We start from the raw sequence: 23,273 nt of genomic DNA, 5'->3' as shown, positions 1-23,273 counted from the left end.
GCTCCTGACCTCAGGTGATCCACCCGCCTCAGCCTCTCAAAGTGCTCGGAATACAGGCGTGAGCCACCACGCTTGACCTCAACTCCAATTTTACGAGACCCCAGACTATTTTGTGGCTTTCACTACCTAATCTACTTAATTAATAATTAGAATAGCAAAGATTTATATATAAGTAAAGCATTGAAGTCTTTTCAAAATTTAAGTGACACTTAATTAGCATTTTACAACATTAAAATTTTATCTTCAAAAGAATCAGCATGAATCAGATGAGAAAGGTTTTGCCAGAGGAACCTGTGGAAGGTTTAAAACAAGTCAAGGGAGTTCTATTATGAACGTTAGGATAAAAAGTGGAGACTCGGCTGGGCACAGTGGCGAACACCTGTAATCCCAGGCACTTTGGGAGGCCAAGGAAGGTGGGTCACCTGAGGTCAGGAGTTCAAGACCAGCCTGGCCAACATGGTGAGATCCCATCTCTACTAAAAATACAAAAATTAGCTGGGCATGGTGGCAGATGCCTGTAATCCCAGGTACTTGGGAGGCTGAGGCAAGAGAATCTGGGAGGCAGAGGTTGCAGCGAGCCAAGGTTGTGCCATTGCACTCCAGCCTGGGCGACAAGAGCAAAACTCTTTCTCAAAAAAAAAAAAAAAAAAAAAAGGTGGAGACACAGTGACTCATGCCTGTAATCCCAGCACTTTGGGAGGCCAAGGCGGGAGGACAGCTTCAGGCTAGGAATTCAAGACCAGCTTGGGCAACACAGCAAGATACAGTCTCAAAAAAAAAAAAAAAAAAGAGTCAGGCATGATGGCGTGTGCCTGTTGTCCTAGCTACTGGGGAGGCTGATGCAGAAGGACTGCTTGAGCCCAAAGGTTTGAGGCTGCAGTGAGCTATGATCAAGCCACTGTCCTCCAGCCTGGGTGGCAGAGCAAGATGTTGTCTCTAAAACAACAACAAAAAAATAAAGTGGAGACATTTGAGATAATTACTCCCTCAGTAATAGTGGCAAATAGGGGCTCAAATTTAGTTCACTGTCCCGCCTCTATTCTTTTTCCTTCTGGTCAGAGAGGCTAAAAAAAAAAAAAAAAAAAAAAATGCAGCAGCTAAAATTAAAGAAAAAGTATTAAATAGATGAGAGTATGAAGAATAGCAAAAGGAAAGATATCAAGAACACTCCTATCATTTTCTTTGTTCAAAATAATACATTGAATATCCAAGAAGCCAGCATTTCCAGTTCTCAGACAGCTCATCAGGTCTGCAAAGGATAAACTAAGCTACTCGTTGTTTCTGTCATGCACCAGGGTCAGGCTGCAATGTCTTTCCCTTATATGACTATTATCTCAGTATCCTTCCTTTCCCCATCTCAGCTCATCCAAATTCTACCAGTATGTTCAAGATTCAGTTAAATGTTATACATTTCAAGCATACTTTCCAGTTCCCTTTCAGGTGGAAACAATCTTTTCTTTTCTGGTACTCAGAAAATACTTAACTTGTGCCTTTCTTATGGCACTTAATACTTCTGTAACTGGTTCTCAACACAGGCTATATATTATATTAAAGCACTCCAGGTGATTAAAAAAACAAAAACAAACCCCTGCCCTACCTCAGACCAATTACACCAGAATCTCTGGGAGTAGAACCCTGTAGTATTTTTTAAAAGTTTGCCAGGTCATTAAAATGGACAGCCCAGAGGTTAGAGCCCCTACCTTAGCTATGCCTTACTGATACTACTCGAGTTATCTTTATATCTGTAAATGGAGTCACATACATGTATAATTAAATTTTTAGCTCCAGAATTTTTAAAAATTAGATTTTTGTATCCTGTATGAACACAGTAAATGTGAACTAACAGTTTATCCAAGAATCAAATATTCCCATTCCCTAGCTAGTATTTTCAGTTTAGCTTAAAATATGGGATTTAGCTATATCTACAATTATGTAAAATCTGTAGATGCTCCCATTTAGAGACAGAACATTTTAAAAAAAACATGGTGACTGTTTTGGTTTTTGGCTATAAACAATGCACACAGCTTACCTCTCTAACATCCACCATCCACCCTCCATCAACAAACAACAAGACGTTATACATTTTCTCCTTCACATCAGCAGTTAGGGCATCCAAATGCCCTTTCCAAATACCAAAATCCATCTGCAAAACAAACACAAGGCAGACATATAATGTATAAAACCCAATAAATAATGTATTTGTAAAGTACAGACAGGAACATACATATAGAACATCATTCTAAAGAGTTGACGTTTCAGTCTGCCAAATACAAAAATAAGTATCAACAGACTGCAGTTAAATAAAATGCTAAAATGTTAACTTTGTAAATGAATGTTCATGTCACCTGAAGGCATTTTTCATGTTTGGTTAATTACCTACAGAAAAGTAACTAAACAGATTGTGTCTTCCAAAGCAGGACATTAACAGGAAGATTACCTGTTATGATAGAAAGATAGTGCTGAAGAAATCATCTATTTAAATATACAACATACATTTATAAGATGCAATAGGCACATCCCAGATCCATATTTAACTTACTTCATATTTCCTTTCTTTGTGTTCATGAGCCACTTTCTCAGTAAAAGTTGGTTGAGGTATCAAAGTAGGTTTTTGTGGAACTGAATTCATATGCTTAAACCACTCATTAAAGGTTTCATGGGCTTCCTAAAATGTAAAATAAAGAACCAAAATATAAAATAACAAAAGTTTTCACTTTTATCGTTTCACCAAAATTTTTAACATTTGATTCTTAGAAATAATTTTGCAGCATCAAGAAATAAAAACTGTTAAATATATATATTTTTTGCCTCCAAAAATTCATATCATGAATAAATGTTTTGTCAAGTGACAAACAAGGTATATATATTGTGTTTTCTGGCATCTTCAATATCAGCACCCTGACTGTATATGTATCCTGACATTTATCGCTCTGTAACATAGGCATGTGTACTTGTCTTCTTAACTAGCCTATTAGTTTTTAGAGGGCAAGGATAGGGTGCTATCCACAGATTTGGCCCTACTACCTAACCCACTATAATTACATAATTATTTATTGAATAAATTTTTTTTTTGTTTTTGAGACAGGACCTTGCTCTGTCACCCAGGCTGGAGTGCATGATCTAATGAAGATAAGGCATGATTTCCGCTCACTGCAGCCTCAACTCCCTGGGCTCATGTGATCCTCCCACCTCGGCCTCTCAAGTAGTTGGGACTACAAGTACATGCTACCATGCCTGGCGAATTTCGTTTTTATTTTTTTGTAGAGATGGGGGGGATCTCACTGTGTTGCTCAGGCCAGTCTTGAACTCCCAGGCTCAAGCGATCCTCTTGCCTTGGCATCCAAAGTGTTGGGATTATAGGCGTGAGACACCGCATCTGGCCTTGAATGAATTTTGAATGAGTATGTTGCTATTTTAGTCATAACAAACCTACAGCATCTTGCTTTTTCTCAGTTATTGATAAAAGCAGAAATTTAAAGCTGAGACATGCGTTCACAAAATCTTAAGAAAACATAACTTCCAGACATCATAGACACTATCTACCATGTGAGATGATCTTGGTTGGTTAGCATCGATTAGAGAATCATGCTAATGAAGACAAGGTCATGATGTCAGTCCCCTTGTGGATGACTCAGCACTATAGTCACAAGAGAGGTAAGATGAACCAACACTACTTCTAGAAAAAAGTTCAAACTCTGAGAGTGAATCCGAAAAATCATCATGAAGATAGGCACATTTGCGGCTTTCTTTACAGTCTCACCAAATAAGCTCTGATGCACAAATGTTCTCTGATAGCATTATCATCTTCAGCAGGAAGTGGACTTTCCATTCCTTGTTCCTCCCACTGATTATAGATTTCTGCTATAGAATCCTGAGGAATTTTCACAAATACTTCTTTTGCAGCTTCGTGCTTTTTTGATGCTGTGAAAAAAGACACACAATTTTGAATACCCGTGGACTTCCCTGTAATGGTTTCTAAAGGAGTCAAATCACTGGTTTACACATTTTACAGTGACCTGTATCTATTTCAGGGCCCAAAGCACTCTGTTAAAAGTCTTGGTGATCTTTCTACCTGATAGACTGGCTTTTTCCTATCTTAATGTGATACTATCACAAAAGGATACACCAAATGCAGTTACTTTTACATACTTCTATGTCTTGAAGCAATTAATTTTTCAAAGTCTGATAGCCTTGCGATTATTTGCAAAATTGATTAAGATAATGAAAATTCACCATTAAAATGTTTTGTTTCATAATACCACGTTTGATAAAGAGTGGCTGGTTTTTCCCTCCCCATGGAAGGATCAAAAACAACTCCCCCAAATTCAAAAACACATGAATTTGAATAAAAACGTTTAAAAAAAGAATAAAAAGTCTGGGTGTGGTGGCTCACACCTATAATCCCAGCACTTCAGGAGGCCAGGGTGGGAGGATTGCTTCAAGGCCAGGAGTTCGAGACCTGCCTAGGCAACATAGTGAGAACCTATCTCTAGAAAAAAATGTTTAAAAATTAGGTGGGTGTGGTGGCAGGTGCCTCTAGTCCCAGCTACTTGGGAGGCTGAGGTAGAAAGAAGAATGGCGCCCAGGAGTTTGAAGCTGCATAAAAATATAGCATACCCAAGAATTTTCTCATAATTGCATTGCCTTGTTTCAGTGCTTCTGCCCTCTGCGCTGGGTCAAATACCAACCAGTCAATTACATCAATTTTTAAACGATCCTCCTATTTATGAAAGGGGAAAAAAAGAAAAAGGAACATCAGGGTTTTTTTTTTTTTTTAAGATATTCTACAAATTAGTAGAATTAACTTACACCTATACTTCCAGTAAACATCATTTTCCCTCAAGTTATACAAAATCATGAAAGCATCTAACTTTCCTTAGTGTATTTTCATATTTAACAGCTCTCTATTAAATTATAGAAAATACTGCTGGGCATGCTGGCTCACATCCGTAATCCTAGCACATTGGGAGGCCAAGGAGAGCGGATCCCTTGAGCTCACGAGTTTGAGACCAGCCTGGGTAACATGGCAAGACCCCTTCGCTACAAGGAATACAAAAAATTAGCTGGGCATGGTGGCACATGCCTGTAATCCCAGCTACTCGGGAGACCGAGGGAGGGTGGCTTGAGCCTAGAAGGCGAAGGTTGCAGTGAGCAGAGATAGCGCCACTGCACTCCAGCCTTGGTAATAGAGCTAGACCTTGTTGTCTCAAAAAAATAAAAATAAGGCCGGGCGCAGTGGCTCAAGCCTGTAATCCCAGCACTTTGGGAGGCCAAGACGGGCGGATCACGAGGTCAGGAGATCGAGACCATCCTGGCTAACACGGTGAAACCCCGTCTCTACTAAAAAATACAAAAAACTAGCCGGGCGAGGTGGCGGGCGCCTGTAGTCCCAGCTACTCCGGAGGCTGAGGCAGGAGAATGGCGTAAACCCGGGAGGTGGAGCTTGCAGTGAGCTGAGATCCGGCCACTGCACTCCAGCCCGGGCAACAGAGCAAGACTCCGTCTCAAAAATAAATAAATAAATAAATAAATAAATAAAAATAAAAATAAAAATAAATTATAGAAAAAACTTACTGGATTATTAATCTGGAATTATATATTGTATGCTCACCAATTTAACCATGTGATTCCTTTAAATGCTACTCTAAGATAGTTTTCTTAGATATAACTTTCTATTTCTTTCTGAAAATATGAGTAAGCAAGCTACATAAGTTAGTGATTCAATCAAGTATTTAAAATAACCTGATGAGCAACAAGCCAAAGCTGAGATTTTTTTTCTATTAAAGAAGCTCCTTTAGCATACTACTATAAGTAATCCTTTATGTAAGACTTTAAATTTAAAAGCTCTGGGCTGACAAAGAGACATTCTTAAAAAAGAAAAACTAATGTACTACTTCTTTTATGAAGGGAGAAGTTCAGCAAGGAATAACATAAAAGATTATTAGAAGTTACACAACACCTCTGCCCCCCATCCCAAATTACCTCAGTAGTGCCAGTATCTAGGGCTGGGGCCAGGTCATGATGACTAAATTCACCATTATCTTTCTTTCGAATATTCTCAACTACAGTTTTTGTTATTGTTGCAACATCCAAATCTAAATAATTTTTTGAAGCAACAAAAAACAGAGATTAATAATTGATAGTAATATTTTCTAAACAGTCATAATGATTCAGTAAATTTGGAACAATAATTCCTTAAAATAAAATATGTAAAATATGAAAGATATTTATACAAAAGAAAATGCCAAAATTAAAAGATATTTTACATATGAGTTACAGCATAAGTAACTTTAGTCTTAAAACAAAAATTCCCTGAAAATTTTATTCCTTTTTTCCCCTCAACAGAAATAAGATTTAAAACTAGAAGGATAAATGTTACTACAGCCAAAATGGCCTACAAAGGCCAAAAGACAAACTTTTCAACCATTTTTACCTGCTTCTTTAGCCAACTCCAGGCAATGGTGGCGCTGTTCAAATTCTGTAACACTTTCCAAAAACAATGCATACTGGGCAACAGCTAGGTCTTGAGGCAAATGACAGGTATAAAATGCTATAAGATTTGTATGTTTTTCTCTTATTAAAAGCTAAAAAATAGAAAAAGATCACAGTATGTCATAATAAAATAAAAAGTTTACTTTAAAATTTCAAATGTATTCAGGAAAGGTTCATACAGATGTGGATTTGTGTTGCTAACAGAATAATTTTATTTTATATTTATTTATTTGTTTGAGACAGGGTCTCACTCTGTCACCCAGGCTGGGGTATAGTGGCACGATCATGGCTCACTGCAACCTGTCTCCCGGGCTCAGGTGATCCTCCCACTGCAGCCTCCCGAGTCGGTGGGACTACAGGTGCATGCCACCACGCCCTGCTAATTTTTTGTATTTTTTAAGTAGAGATGGCTTTTTGCTATGCTGCCCAGGCTGGTCTCAAACTCCTGGGCTCAAGTGATCTGCCCACCTTGGCCTCCTAAAGTACTGGGATTACAGGAATGGGCCCCTGTGTCCAGCCTAGAATAATTTTAAATTCCAAAAAGTGAGTACAGTTGGCTCTTAAACAGCACAAGTTTGAACTGTGTGGGTCCACTTATAAGTGGATTTTTTCCAATAAATATATTGGAAAATTGGCTGGGTATGGTGGCTCGTGCCTGTAATTCCAGTACTTTGGGAGGCTGAGGCAGAAGTATCACTTGAGACCAGGCCTGGTAGCTCCTGCCTGTAATCCTGGCACTTTGGGAGGCTGAGGCAGGCGGATCATCTAAGGCCAGGAGTTTGAGACCAGCCTGGTCAACAAGACGAAACCCCGTCTCTACTAAAAATACAAAAATTAGCCAGGCGTGGTGTCACAGGCCTGTAATCTCAGCTACTCAGGAGGCTGAGGCAGGAGAATCACTTGAACCTGGAAGGTGGGTTGCAGTGAGCTGAGATCATGCCACTGCACTCCACATTCCAGCCTCGGTGACAGTGAGACTCTCTCTCTCAAAAAAAAAGGTAGTATCACCTGAGGCCAGGAGTTTGAGATTAGCCTGGCCAACATAATGAGACCCAGTCTCTAAAAAGAAAAATAAAAAATAAGTTTGCGCCGGGCGCGGTGGCTCAAGCCTGTAATCCCAGCACTTTGGGAGGCCGAGATGGGCGGATCACGAGGTCAGGAGATCGAGACCATCCTGGCTCTACTAAAAAATACAAAAAAATAGCCAGGCGAGGTGGCGGGCGCCTGTAGTCCCAGCTATTTGGGAGGCTGAGGCAGGAGAATGGCGCAAACCCGGGAGGCAGAGCTTGCAGTGAGCTGAGATCTGGCCACTGCACTCCAGCCTGGGAGACAGCGCGAGACTCCGTTTCAAAAAAAATAAATAAATAAAAAAATAAGTTTGCTGGCCATGGTGGCGGCATGTGTCTATAATACCAGCTACTTGGGAGGTTGAGGGGAGAAGACTGTTGGAGCCCACGAGTCTGAGGTTACAATAAGCTATGATCTAGCCAGTCAACTCTAGCCTGGGTGACAGAACAATACCCTATCTCTAAATAAATAAACATATTAATTTAAATATATATATATTAGAACATTTTTTGGAGATTTGTGATAATTTGAAAAAAATTCACGCTTGAATCCGAGAGGCGGAGGGTACAGTGAGCTAACATTGCACCATTGCACTCCAGCGTGGGCAAGAGAGTGAGACTCCGTTTCAAAAAAAAGAAAAAACAAAAGACTCACAAACAAATTAATAGCCTAGAAATACTGAGTAAATTAAGAAAAAGCTAGGTAGGCCGGGCGAGGTGGCTCACACCTGTAATCCCAGCACTTTGGAAGGCTGAGGCTGGAGGATCACCTGAGGTCAGGAGTTTGAGACCAGTCTGGCCAACGTGGTGAAACCCTGTCCCTACTAAAAATACAAAATTAGCCAGGCACGGTGGTGCACGCCTGTAATACTAGCTACTTGGGAGGCTAGGCCAGAGAATCGCTTGACCCCTGGGAGGCAGAGGTTGCAGTGACAGTGAGCCAAGATCATGCCACTGCACTCCAGCTTGGGCATCAAAGTGAGACTCCGTCTCAAAAAAAAAAAAAAACACACACACACAAAAAACAAAACAAAACAAAACAAAAACAAAAAAAACTAGGTATGTCATAAATCCATTATATGTAGATTCTGGTTTACTTTATCACTTACTACTATAAAATATATATGAATCTATTATAAAAAGTTAAAATTTATCAAAACATACATACACATTTGCAGAGCATACATTGTGGTCTAGAGAAATGTAAACAAGCATACAGATGCCGTATTAAATCATAGCTGCATAAAACTAACTGTAGTAGGTACTATACTACTGTAATAATTTTATAGCTACTTCCTGCCACTACTGGGGTGAGTTCAAGTGCTGTGAGTATCCATTTAAAATGCTGTGTGATGCTAATCATCTCTGAAGAGCAGTTGGTCTCTTCAGTTGCACACTGCAATAAAAAGTAACCTTTCCCAGGTCTCCTATTTTTTTAGTGCAATACTAAAAACCCTTAATAACACCATGGGAGCCATACAAAGTGCCAGTACTGATACTGGAAGTTCTCCCAAGAAGCAGAGAAAAGTCATGAGATTACAAGAAAAAGGTGAATTGCTTGATATATTGTAGATTGAGGTCTGTAACTGTGGTTGTCCATTTCAAACAGACAATTCATCTTGTAAACAGACAACATAAACTTACAGTATTAACAGGTACAGTATAGTACTATAAATGTAGTTTCTCTTATGATTTTTATTATTTATTCTTTTTTTAACTTAGAAAAAAAAAAAAAAAAAGACAGGTCCAGGCCAGGTGTGGTGGTTCATGCCTGTAATCCCAGCACTTTGGGAGACCGAGGAGGGTGGATCATGAGGTCAGGCGTTCAAGATCAGCCTGGCCAACATAATGAAACCCCATCTCTACTAAAAATACAATTAGCCAGGCATGGTGGTGGACACCTTTAATCCCAGATACTCAGGAGGCTGAGGCAGGAGAACCACTTGAACCTGGGAGGTGGAGGCTGCAGTGAGCCAAGATCGTGCCATTGCACTCCAGCCCAGTTGACAGTGCGACACTCCCTCTCAAAAAAAAAAAAAAAAAGACAGGTTTTCACTGTTGCCCAGGCTAGTCTCGAACTCCTAGGCTCAAGTGATCCAACCACCTCAGATTCCCAAAGTGCTGGGATTACAGGCACAAGCCACCATGCCCAGCCTGATTGGTTTTTTTTTTGAGATGTTCTCACTCTGTCACCCAGCTGGAGGGCAGTGTTGAGATCATAGCTCACTGCAACCTCCAACTCCTGGGCTCACTCAATCTTCCTGCCTCAGCCTCCCGAGTAGCTGGGTTTACAGATATGAGCCACTGTGCCCGGCTAATTTTAAAACATTTTTTGTAGTAGAGAGAGGGGTCTCCCTATGTTGCCCAAGCTGATCTCAAACTTCTGGACTCAAGCAATCCTCCCGCCTCTGCCTCCCAAAGTGTTGGGATTACAGGTATGAGCCACCTCGCCGAGCCCCTTATGATTTTCTTAGTAATGTTTTCTTTTCTCTAGCTAACATTATTGTAAGAATACAGTAGAGTTCAGCTTTTGAAACGGGATTGAACTGTGCAGGTCCACTTATGCACAAATTTTTTTCAACTCAACTTAGAAAATACAGTATTATCCGGATGTGAAATCTGCAAATATGGAAGGCAGATTTTTCATATATGCAGGTTCTGCAGGGCCAACTGTGGGACATGAGTACACAAAGATTTTGTTATATGTGGGGGTCCTGGAGCCAATCCCCCAAGTATACTGAGGGGATGACTGTATATAATACATGTAATATACAAAATGTGTTAATTGTGTGTTTATGTTATTGGTATGATTTCTGGTCAGCAGTAGGGTATCAGTAGTTAAGTTTTTGGGGAGTCAAAAGTTATAGTGAATTTTTTATTGTGCAGGGCAGGTGGGTTGTTTTCCTAATCCCTGCATTGCTCAAAGGTCAACTGTGCTGATAATTAAAAGATCACTTATGGATTCTGATGCTTTCTTACCATTGAGAATTAAAATAGTATCATTCTGAGTTTTGTTTTCATTAAAATAGTAAAAAACAATCAGGTTGTAGGTTCTCAAAGTTTACCTGTATGTATGTCTTTAAAACTTCAATAGAAACTTCTTCCTTCGTAGGAAAAAAAGACATAATTATAAATACAATTGCTTATATGAAAGAGTAATAGAATTTTTAATACAAATTCCACTATTAAATAATTCAATAATTGTAATGTTTACCACTGAGCAGTAAGTATACACCAAGCTAAGTGCTTACCAAAATTCATCTACTGCCTGATTTAACCTTATCATAACTCTTTTTGGGTAGTTACTATTATTGTTCACATTTTACAGAGGATGAAATAAGACAAGGGAAGTTTTATTTACCCAGAGTTACACAGATCAAAGCTGCTGAATAAGGGTATAAACTCAGGACTCTTACTCCAAAGCCCAAGCTTTCAACTACTTTATCATTCACTTTCTATATGTACTCTGACCAAAATGTTATCTTCCTTTTTAGAAAAAAAGCAACAAAACAACAACCAACAAAGTTTTAAAATCTCACATAGCACTCACTTTGTTTAGTTAGCTTAGCTGGTTGATTTAAAGTTGGTACAGACAAGGATAAAGTTATGAATCTATTAAAAACCAGTTAGCCAACAGCATTCTGTGGCCACAGACTAGAACCCTAAAGGGCCACTCCCAGTGAGTTATCATTGAGTGACTATACAAGACTATATAAGACTTTTGATTCCTTATTACCATTTCTAGAAAACAATAACAAAAAAGTAGTGTTTTCTTGACAATAGGTATATAGCATCAACAATACAGAGAAGAAATCGTTCATTTTTATATACCTTGGTCTGTAGTCCCAGAGTACGGAAAAACAAAATGAGGTGAGTCATAAAGCGAAGGAGGTGTCCAGGTAGATTGTTTCTGCTTTTGGAAAGCCATTTGCTAAACTCATCCATCAAACCTACAAGCCATCAAAGTGAAGATTCAACGATAGGAATAAAATCAAAAGAAAAAAATAAACATTACCAAGAATATTTACCTCACTCCTATAGTGCTTTAAAGTCACTGTCTCATAATTAATAGCCATGATATAACTCTACACCCTCTTAAACAGAGTCTGGGTTCAATCCAAACTTTATTTTATAAAAACCAAATGAAAGGTCACCTCTGACATAAAGTAAATAGTTGCATTCAAATAGGTTAATATTTAGCAAGATTAAAAGATATGGTAAGTCATATGCATTGTTTGGATAAATTTTAAAAATTACTATAAGACAATGAAGAACTCATAAAGAGTAAAATAAAACTGGCTGGGTGCAGTCGCTCATGCCTGTAATACAATGTCTATAACATATAGCACTTTGGGAGGCCAAGGAGGGCAGATCACCTGAGGTCAGGAGTTGGAGACCAGCCTGGCCAACATGGTGAAACCCCATCTCTACTAAAATACAAAAATTAGCCAGGCATAGCAGTGCATACCTGTAACCCCGGCTATTCAGGAGGCTGAGACTGGAGGATCTTGTGAACCCAAGAGACAGAGGTTGCAGTGAGCTGAGATTGCGCTACTGCACTCCAGTCTGGGTGACAGAGTGAGACTTTGTCTCAAAAAAAATAAAACAAAACAAAAAAAACACAAAGTAAAATAAAACCATATCTTACCATCAATGTCTCCCAGGATAAGAAACTTTTGAACTATATGATAATGTTCTTGATTCTCTTCCAGAACTCTCTGAAAAAAAAGTTTTTAATTTTCCATAAATCTTCTAGTAGTCATTCTGTAGTATATATTCACTGTTAAACTAAAAATGTTAGAACTTTTGAAGGAACATATAGAAAGAAAAAGCTGGAAATGAAGGGCCTTAGAAAGATCAAAACAAAATAAAACATGGAAAGGATACTGCCTTTGGAATATACTCATAGCTTACAAATCCAGAACTGAAAAGCATCTTTGAAAGTAGAGACCTATGTTATAACAATTTAATCTCTCAATGGTATTAAACTTTTGTTCTTATATTTTATTCCTGTTTACCTTGGCACTACACATGGTGGACCAGAAAGGAAGAACTCATGTGATCTAAGTAAAATAAACTATTAAGATTTCTTTCAACATGAGCAGCAGTACTTGAAAGCATTCTTTGAGTATTCTCTTCTGTACATGGCACCAAGGGTGAAAAAAGACAAAATAGTGATCAGGTACAGAGTAGAGAAAACCTTTTCTAACTTATTTGCAGCTTGATTTTTTTGAAGAATATAGTTCATTTTTTGTTGTCAAACATATTTCAATTTTTATTTAGTTGGCTGTCTAAATTTTCTTTCAGCATTTATTCATTTTTACATTCAAACCTTTGCTCTACCTGTAATTTATTTTAGTTACATGGCATGAGGTAGGATCTAGCTTTGTTTTCTTTGGATGGAAATCCAATTGTGCCAGCACCATTTATTTAAATAAACCACCCCTTTCCCTCTGAAATGAAAGGTCACCTCTGACATCTGTTAAGTTGTCATATATACTTGGATCTAGTTTGGATTTTGTGTGCCACTCATCTATTTATTTTCATGTCAGTTCTATACTGTTTTGTTGTATCTTCATATTAAGTTTTATTATTGAGTAAGGCAAGTACCCTCTATTTTTTTTCCTTTTGAGTGTGGTTTTTTGTTTGTTTGTTTGTTTTTGAGACAGAGTCTCACTCTGTTGCCCAGGCTGGAGTGCAGTGGTGCAATCACGGCTCATTGGAGCCTCTACCTCCCTGGGTTCAGGTGATCCTCCCACCTCAGCCTCCTGAGAAGCTAGGACTACAGAAGCATGCCACCACACCTGGCTAATTTTTAAAATTCTTTTGTAGAGATGGGTTTTGTCATGTTGTCCAGGCTGGTCTTGAACTCCTGAGCTCAAGTGATCCTCCTGCTTCAGCCTCCAAAACTGCTGGGATTAGAGGTGTGAGTCACCAAACCCAGCCTATTGTTCTTTTTCAAAATGCTCTTGCCATTCTCAGTTATTCTTTTACTTGACAATTTTCTGTCCAGAAGTAATACCCCACAGCATTAGGTTTTTATGCTAATTCTGGAATGAGTAACATTTATATTAAATGCTCTCATCCAGGAACATGATATATCTATTTATTTATGTCTTATTTTATGTCCTTCAGTAAGATTCTATAGTTTTTTTAAATGAAGGGCTTGAAACCCTGGATTAATTTTTTATTCCTAGATCTCTTTAGTTTAAATGGAACTTTTGGGGAGGGGGTACTAAATCCTTTTCTAAATAGTTATAACAAGTAAGAAAGACTGACTTAAAAAAAAAAAACTTTGTCTTGTATCTAGCTACTTTAACAAATTCTCTTATTAATTCTAGTAACTTACTGAGCTTTAAGTTTCTAGACTAATATTTTTATCATATGTAAATGTTCTTCCCTTTCTAGTATTTATATCTGTTCCTTAATTTTCTTGTTTTATTTCATTAGCTAGAATCTCCAAAATAATAGACTGGTAATAAACACTTGACAGAAAAAGCATTAATTTCCTTACTATATCAAGTGCTCCCATATAATAATAAGAAAAATATAAAATCCCAAAGAAAAATAGCTAAAAGATATGAACAAAAAATTCGCAAATGGTCAATAAACATAAGGAAACATGCTCGGCCTTATGAACAGACAAGAAAATGTGAGTAGAATAGCAAGATTACTTCCCACCTATTCTGATGGACTGGCAAAACATAAAAAGTGTGACATTTAAGGCTGATGAGAATGTATAATTCAATAAATTACTTGTGGAAGTATGAATTAACTGCCACAACTAGGTAATACATTATTTTTCCACTTCAATTTTCTTTTTCTTTCTTTTTTTTTTTTTGAGACAGAGTTTTGCTCTTGCTGCCCAGGCTGGAGTGCAATGTTGCGATCTTGGCTCACTGCAACCTCCACTTCCTAGGTTCAAGCGATTCTCCTGCCTCAGGCTCCCAAGTAGCTGGGATTACAGGCATGCGGCATCCATTTCAAAATGTTTCTTTACTTACCTACCTACCTATCTATTTAATTTTTCTTTTTTCTTTGAGACAGGACCTTGCTCTGTTGCCCAGGCTGAAGTGCAGTAGTGCAATGAGGGCTCACCGAAGCCATGACCTCCTGGGCAGTAGTACAATCACAGCTCACTGAAGCCATGATCCTCCCACTTCAGCCTCTGGAGGAACTGGGACTACAAGTGGGTGCACCACCATACCCAGCTAATTTTTGTTTTAGAGACGAAGTTTTGCTATGCTGCCCAGGCTGGTCTAAACTCCTGGCTTCAAGTGATCCTCCCATCTTGGCCTCCCAAGTGCTGGGATTACAGACATGAGCCACCATACCTGGCCTTTTTATTTATTTTTATTGTATATATTTTTAAGGTATCAAACGTGATGTCTTCAGAGAATTCATTCAGAAACACTGTATATACGTATATACAATATATAAAGCATATACTTATTTATACTCCTTAACCCGGTAACCCTGCTTTCAGGAAACTTATCCCAAAGAAATAGAAGGACTAGTAGCTAAGTACACACACACGTACGTTCATTACAGCACTAGAAATAACCTAAATATTACCCAAAGGGGAATAATTGAAATAAATCATACATTATTCTAAAGAACATTATTTATTAAGAAGAATAAGGTTAAGTGAAAATGAATAAACTAATTTGGAGATTATCATTAAATGAAAAAAAAATCAAGCTATAGAGTAATATATGTAGTACAATGTGAAAAACACAAAAATCAAAATTCTAAATTGGAATATCTACGTTATTTACACATAGTTGTAAGATCATGGAGAGAAATATAGAAGGATACATATCAGTATGTTTTATCATATCAGGGGAATAACCATAAAGGGGTAGATAGTACTATAAAGGTTTTATTTATACATTCTTAAATTATTTTACTGTTACAAGTACATACAATATTACTGTAGTTGTTTAAGCATTTTTAAAAGAATATAATTTTTAGAAAATTAGATTTTAAGATCTAGGAAAATAAAGTCTTAATAATTTTTCAAAATGTGTTTTAAATTTTAAAAAAGGAATAAATATAGCTTATGTGCCTATATGTAGATGAAATTAATCCTAAACAAAAAACTAAAAATGATGTATCATTTATGTAATTGAGTTTCTTCCTTTCAAAGAATGATTCTTATTTTAATAGGTGAGAAAAAGGGAGAAAGTTCTACCTTTTTCCTTTCAGCTACAGTGCCCAACAGAATAACACTGTTTCCTATTCCAGATGTCTAACATATTCCTATTAACATTTACCTTTTTATCTGTAGCTTGAAGTTCCTCAAAAACCTTTTCTAAGGTCCAGCTTCAAAAGAAACAACGGGAAAAGAATAATATTAATAATATGAAAAAGGGCTGTAAAATGAAACATCAAAGAGCATGCTACAAATCACCATGACTCAAAACAATCCAACAAACTCACTTTGCTTCCAGATATTCTCTAGGGAGTTCTTCAGTTTCATCCAGAGTTGCTACTGATGTCTGGATCTCCTGTTCTACCAGACTGTCCACCATCACCCGGAAGTAGGCCCAAACTGTGTCTTCCCAGGTGTCACAGACAGGAAGCAGCTTTTTCCCCATTACAAAACAGAAACATATAGACATATTCAACAGAAAAGAAAGGAAAATCAATTACATCCAATGATACAGACTATAAAATCACTTTATAATGATATAAAACATGGCGGATTTAAAAAAAAATTATGCCAAATAAGCTTTCCCCTGCCAACTACATCTTGTAAGATGTTTGAACTGTTCAGATTTTTTCATACTGTTAACAACAACATGTTTTCCAGGCTCATATGACATTTCAACTGATTAGTGTAGTATCCCTAAAGATAGCTATAATATGTAGGGAGTATTGGGTTGTGAGAAAAACATGCGTATGTAAGACAACCCAAGGACTCACTGTGCCTTTCTGGCACATTTCTGCATACAGCTATGAGTATTTTAAGTCATCAATAAATGTGTGTTGGAGTTAAATTTACAATTCTTAGTTAAAAACTGAAATCTGATTTCATTCATTAAAACACCATGTATGTTATGGGATACATCAAATTAAGCACAACGAGTCACTATCTGATTCATGATTATCTCTATCATTGCTACACTTAAGTATGTACGTACATACTTAAGTATATACACTTAAGTTTACATTTGTTATATACAATTGTTAGAATATTTTATCTATTTAATTTTATTCCACAGAAAAAATTTAAACATTAAAACAGATTGCATACCTGCTTAAGATTCCCACTTAAAGCTGCATAAATTGCTCTCTCGTATCTATTAAAAAGCTCCTAAAACACAATGAACATAAACAAATTTGAAATACTGTTTTTCTTAGTATGTCAATTTTCCTCATAATGTGGAGTCTTGCAATCTCTTCTAGACTGAACCTATTCACTTGATAGTTTTTAAACTTTAGTGAAAGATCTAGTGGGGTAATAACAAGGAAGAACTTCAGTGTGATGAAATAATCAATGCTGAGATCTGGAGAAAAAAAGTAAAACATTTAAATGCCAAATATCGGGTGAAAGCAAATCCAACTCTAGTGGATGCTTTGAATATTTAAAATCAAATTTTATTCCAGAAACAACCTATATAGTTATTTTCTCCTAGAATGTTTCTCAATACCTGATACTCTCTGATATTGACCTGATACTCTCTGATACTGACCTATGTACAACATCAAAACAAGGCATGCATTAGTTTGCATCTAATTTCTATGTAGAACTAATTCCCCATTTTACTTTTGGTATTTCCAGTTTTCTTATCATCCAAACAAGAGACTTCAGAGACTCTTACTGCATAACTGAGTCCACCTCTGCCTTCTGTTTCTAATCACTGCTCCTAACCAGTGTCTCTTCCTTCCTTTCCATTCCCATCAATACTATCCTAGGTCAGACCCTTATGACTTAGTGTCCAAATAATTCTGACAGGCTCCTAACTACTTTCTCAGCCTTTTGTCCATCTAATTTTAAGTATATTTTTCCATTGCCATGCTGATCTTCTCAAAAACACTTCTGCTATCTGCGCTAAAGCTTCTACCACCCTGACAGTCAATTCCACAAGCAAACTTTGGGCCTTTTTCAAGGTAAAGTGCCATATTTATTGTAGTATTTATGTATTTTTTAAACTGTTTGACAGATGTAAAACTGTGCTACCATTTTTATTAACTTTTTATTATTTTGCGTATCACTAATGAAGTTTTTGAGTATTTTTCTCTTAACTCCATTTTCCTGTTAAGTCCTATGGGGTTTTCGTACAATGCTGCACATTGTGGTGACTTTGAATACCTATGTCATGTTACAACAGAACTGACAGTATTTCCTTTATGAGCATTCTACTCCAACCTGGTAGACCTACCTTACTTTGAGTTTCCCAATCTATGTATCCTACCTAGAATTCCTTCCTCTTGTTTTTCATTCCCCAAAACGCAAATCCTACTAAGTTTTAAAAGTTCAATTCAATTCTTTCCTTAGGGAAGCCAGCTTTAAGCTTCAGTCCAATACTTTTTCTCTAAATTCATTTGGTACCTTCTTTACATTTCTGCCTTATATCAATGTTTAATTCTTAGTACATAGTGTTTTAATAATTCTGATAAGTTGTTAAGCCTATTCCTCAATTTAATTGGAAGTTCTTTGAAAATCAGTTTTACACTACTTTCAACGTTTCATAGCCCCTGAATAGGCTTTCAATTAATTGGAGTTAAAAACAGTATCACTGAATATTTTATTTATCTTACATCTTCTGCCATTCTCCAGCAACTTATTTTCCAAATGCGTCTATATGGATTCCCTTCAACAGGTTCTAATTCTGTTCCTATAAAACAGTAAAAGAAAATTTCTGGTTTAAAATGAAACCTTATTACAATCCTTTCTAAAAAGAGAAGCTATAGTTCATAAAGATTGGCATTTAGAGCGAAATGCCTTTGTCCTCAACTGTCAATATAAAATCTACTAAAATACCTCCATTAACATTAGGGTCATGGTACAGTTTCCAGCCTTCAAGTGTTGCAGCTCTCCATGCTTGACCACAGCGTTTACAGAGTCGTTGTGCCTTAAGAAACAAGAAAAAGCAGTCAGTACAATAACCAGGGTACTTTATAGTGAAGTATAACCAATATATGACAAGCTTAGATAACTTATGGAACAAATGTTACAAGGGATGGATGTAGGCAGTTAATAATGGCACTCTGGCCGGGTGCGGTGGCTCACGCCTGTAATCCCAACACTTTGGGAGGCCAAGGCAAGTGCATCACCTGAGGTCAGGAGTTCCAGGTCAGCCTGGCCAACATGGTGAAACCCCGTCTCTACTGAAAATAGAAAAACTAGCCCGGCGTAGTGGCGGGCACCTGTAATCCCAGCTACTTGGGAGGCTGAGGCAGGAGCATCACTTGAACCCAGGAGGCAGAGGTTGCAGTGAGCCAAGATTGCGCCACTGCACTCCAGCCTGGGTGACAGAGTGAGACCCTGTCTCAAAAAAAAAAATAAATTAAATAAATAAATAAATAAATAAATAAATAATAATGGTATTCTATTTTTAAAACATATGTATGTCTTTCTGTGGCTTCTGCCTTTATTTTTCTTTCTTTCTTTCTTTTTTTTTTTTTTTTGAGACGGAGTCTCGCTCTGTTCCCCTGGCTGGAGTGCAATGGCGCGATCTCGGCTCACTGCAAGCTCCGCCTCCTGGGTTCCTGCCATTCTCCTGCCTCAGCCTCCCAAGTAGCTGGGACTACAGGCGCCCGCCACTGCGCCCGGCTAATTTTTTTGTATTTTTAGTAGAGACGAGGTTTCACCGTGGTCTCGAACTCCTGACCTTGTGATCCGCCCGCCTCGGCCTCCCAAAGTGCTGGGATTACAGGCGTGAGCCACCGCGCCCGGCCTATTTTTCTTTCTTTTTAAAAATTTTTTGCAGAGACAGAGTCTCATTATATTGCCCAGGCTGGTCTCGAACTTCTGGACTGAAGGGATCCCCCCCACCTTAACCTCCCAACGTGTTGGGATTACAGGTGTGAGCCACCATACCTGGCCCTGTTTTTATTTCTAAAAAATCCCTTTTCTGTTTGACTTTAGGCTTAACAATAGGTTCCCACGGCACCCACTGGCATTTAATTCTGCTAGAAACAAATGGGGTTAAAGAGGTTGATGACCTCTGATTTATGAAAAACTACTACAAAAACAGTCTCTAATGACAAGGCTGTTACTGCTCATTTACTCCACTGATAATACTGCATGTTCAACTTGACCAGTAAGTCAGTAAGTAAATGTGTTTATATACCAGTAAGGTAAATACATGTTTGTTGTTCCATCATCCCTTTAGGGAATCACCTTTTCCCCATTCTTAGCTCCTATGTTTTGGATAGGCCTGATCCCATTCCAGAACTCTAAGGTTAGGGATGTGAGCTATAGCAAGATTCACCATCAGGACTCTTGCTGGAGATACTGGGAAAGAAAATATACTCCTTTTACTGAGATTGCTAGCTGGCAGGAGGATGTAAGCTTGGAGCGTCTCATATCCATCTCTGATACAACATGGGGAGTAGCTTCCTGGGAATGAAGGCACAGAGAGTAGGGTAGAGCTATGGGTCTTGGAAACAGACAGTATCCTAGTGATATCTTTGGAGTCCCTGGATCCTGCTGAAAGCCAGCTATACCTTCTATACTTACCACTTCCATGAGCCAATGAATTCTCCTCTTGTAAGCATAAAGTAACTTAGGTTGGCTTTCTATCACTTGAACCCAGAAAGCCTGATTAATACAACCAGTTAAAGAATATCATACCCCTAACATCATTCTAAACTTGCAGCCTTTAAAATCTAAGAGAGCTATGTAGGAATTAACATGGAAAAATGCTTTGATAGGGTATCTTATAAAGGCAGGATAAAAACTCAATATATAATATTGAAAACATTATGCTAAGTGAAATAAGATAGTCACAAAAGCACATTGTATGATTCCACCTATACATCATAGAGATAGTAAGTAGATTAGAGGTTACAGGGGCTGAGGGAAGAAGAGAATGAGGCGTTACTGCATATAATGGTTACAGTTTGTATTTGGGTTGACGAAAAAGTTTTAGAAACAGACAGTGGTGATGGTTTCCCAATACTGTTACTGTAATGAATGCCACTGAACTGCACACTTAAATGATTAAAATGGCAAATTTTGTTATATACTTCATTATACAATGATACACTTAAATGATTAAAATGGCAAATTTTGTTATATAATTCAATATATATTATACAATTCACAAAATGAATGGTGTCACTTGAAATGGGTGAATTATATGGTATGTAAATTTTATCTCAAATTACTATTAAAAAGAGGGAAAAAACTTGAATGTATACCATGACTGCAACTATCTTAAAAAGGAAGACAAAAGAAAAAGCTCTATAATTAAAAACAAAAAGCTCACTATCTGTGGTTTTTATAAAGCTAGTGAGACCTTGAGAATTTCTGTTTTTTGAGCCTTCAATAATATGACTGTATTTTTTTTTTTTTAAATAAATCCCATGGCCGGGTGCAGTGGCTCACGCCTGTAATCCTAGCACTTTGGGAGGCTGAGGTAGGCGGATTGCCTGAGCTCAGGAGTTCGAGACCAGCCTGGGCAACACGGTGAAAACCCGTCTTTACTAAAATGCAAAAAATTAGCCGGGTGTGGAGGCATGTGCCTGTAGTCCAAGTTACTTGGGAGGCTGAGGCAGGAGAATTGCTTGAACCCGGGAGGCGGAGGTTGCAGTGAGCCGAGATCGCGCCACTGCACTCCAGCCTGGGCGACAGAGCAAGACTCCGCTCTACAAAAAAATAAATAAATAAATAAATAAATAAAATAAATCCCTCGTTTACTATAGCAATTTCTAGTATCTTGCACACTGTCTAGCAGAGTGGCTGGAATTTACATATTTTCTGAATAAACAAATACATGGTATCAACTTTTTAAATTTAAAATATTTTAATAATAGAGACAGGGTCTTGCTATGGTGCCCAGGCTGGTCTCAAACTCCTGGCATCAAGTGATCCTCCTGCCTTGGTCTCCCAAAAATGCTGAAATTACAGGCATGAGTCACTGAGCCTGGCCAACTTCTTTTCTTAATAAAAACAGTAAGAATGATGCTTAATAAACCAAGATGTATCACTGTAAGAAATTATTACTGTAAGAAATTACATAAGAAATTAATATATGCTTATGGTTGATAACATAGAAGAGAACAAACAACACTTTGAACTAACATAGAATCTATCTAAAGACCATTGCAAAAAGTACTGTAAACCAAGTACAACATAATACTGAAGCCTGAAACTCCTACACATCACACTATCTCACCTAAAGAGCCATCTGGTAAACTGTCCAATTAGATACTTATCATTCTACATATAAGATATTAACTATCACACACATTTTTAAAAGGTAAGGTTAAAAGGAAGAAGTTCGAGAGCCACTGTAGCCTTCAAGTGCCTAAATAGTATCACCTAGAATTAGGGTTAGGTTTATTCTAAACTCTGAAAAATCAGCATCAGAAATAATGAAGATTGGGTCAGGTGCAGTGGCTCATGCCTGCAATCCCAGCACTTTGGAAGGCCAATGCAGGAAGATCACTTGAGCCCAGGTGTTCATGATCAGCCTGGACGAACATAGTGAGACTCCATCTCTACAAAAAATAAAAAAGTTAGTTGGGCACAGTGGCATGTACCTGTAGTCCCAGTTACTCAGGAGGCTGAGGCAGGGCTTGAGCCTGGGAGGTAAAGACTGCAGTGGGCCGTGATTATGTCACTGCATTCCAGTCTAGGTGACAGTGAGATCCCATCTCAAAAAAAAAAAAGAAAGAAAGAAAAAAAAAGAAAAAAAATTAATGGACATTGGGCCAGGTGCAGTGTCTCATGCCTATAATCCCAACACTTTTTAAAGTCAAGGCAGGAGGATCACTTAAGGCCTGAAGTTCGAGATGAGGCTGGGCAACATGGCAATACACGGTCTCAAACAAAACAAAAACAAAAACAAAAATAAAAATCCCAAACGGAACAAAAAAATACATAATGGGGATATACTTAAGAGTATGCAGTGCAATATGGGGAAGAAAAGTATGACTTGTTATAATTTTCTATTAATTAGAGTTGTACAAACTAGATTACATTGTTTTCACAAGTTACGTGTGCCTTATCACCGGAAATGTTCGAACAGGAAGTTAGATCTAGAAATACCACGAATGGAATTACTACATTAAGAAGGCATACTAGGCAGCCACAAAAATCTCTTCCAACTCAGAGTCTATGACTTTTTGAAATTAAACAAGAAGGGTATACATGACTGACCTCTTCTGTCATTCCAGCACGGATTAGAGTGAAGAGATATTTGAGTAATCTAACTTCATCTTCTCTATCCAGATCATCAAGTGGCATTTTCTGTCTTATGGGAGCATCAGGATCCTGTAAGAAAAAAAAAGTCATCATGAACCATAAATCCTTTATACTTACATACATTTTACACATCATCAAGAGATGATAAACCTATCCTGAGTTTATATACAAAAAAATTCATTTTTTCTTTTTTCTTTTCTGAGATGGAGTCTTATTCTGTCACCCAGGCTGGAGTGCAGTGGCATGATCTCAGCACACCACAACCTCCACCACCCAGGTTCAAGCAATTCTCCTGCCTCAGCCTCCTGAGTAGCTGGGATTATAGGTGCACG

General features: G+C 37.8%; 1 protein-coding gene across 4 annotated transcripts in view; it reads right to left on the bottom strand.

The window, feature by feature from the left end:
• Nucleotides 1-23,273, bottom strand: part of NUP107 (nucleoporin 107) — a 57,114-nt gene that overhangs the window by 5,011 nt on the left and 28,830 nt on the right. For all 4 annotated transcript variants that reach the window (XM_021922579.2, XM_021922582.2, XM_021922581.2 and 1 more), the window contains exons 12-26: nucleotides 22,897-23,010; nucleotides 18,550-18,640; nucleotides 18,327-18,403; nucleotides 16,819-16,878; nucleotides 16,002-16,147; nucleotides 15,836-15,884; nucleotides 12,208-12,277; nucleotides 11,391-11,509; nucleotides 10,625-10,663; nucleotides 6,434-6,584; nucleotides 5,983-6,095; nucleotides 4,618-4,720; nucleotides 3,761-3,921; nucleotides 2,540-2,665; nucleotides 2,030-2,143 (exon numbers count right to left, since the gene is read on the bottom strand). In XM_021922579.2, coding sequence (XP_021778271.1) covers nucleotides 2,030-2,143; nucleotides 2,540-2,665; nucleotides 3,761-3,921; nucleotides 4,618-4,720; nucleotides 5,983-6,095; nucleotides 6,434-6,584; nucleotides 10,625-10,663; nucleotides 11,391-11,509; nucleotides 12,208-12,277; nucleotides 15,836-15,884; nucleotides 16,002-16,147; nucleotides 16,819-16,878; nucleotides 18,327-18,403; nucleotides 18,550-18,640; nucleotides 22,897-23,010 — 1,533 coding nt within the window. The remainder of the gene's footprint in view (nucleotides 1-2,029; nucleotides 2,144-2,539; nucleotides 2,666-3,760; nucleotides 3,922-4,617; nucleotides 4,721-5,982; nucleotides 6,096-6,433; nucleotides 6,585-10,624; nucleotides 10,664-11,390; nucleotides 11,510-12,207; nucleotides 12,278-15,835; nucleotides 15,885-16,001; nucleotides 16,148-16,818; nucleotides 16,879-18,326; nucleotides 18,404-18,549; nucleotides 18,641-22,896; nucleotides 23,011-23,273) is intronic.

The sequence above is a fragment of the Papio anubis genome, chromosome 9 (assembly GCF_008728515.1).
Source record: "Papio anubis isolate 15944 chromosome 9, Panubis1.0, whole genome shotgun sequence".
Lineage (NCBI taxonomy): Eukaryota > Metazoa > Chordata > Mammalia > Primates > Cercopithecidae > Papio > Papio anubis.
This window is presented reverse-complemented; position numbering and strand designations above follow the sequence as displayed.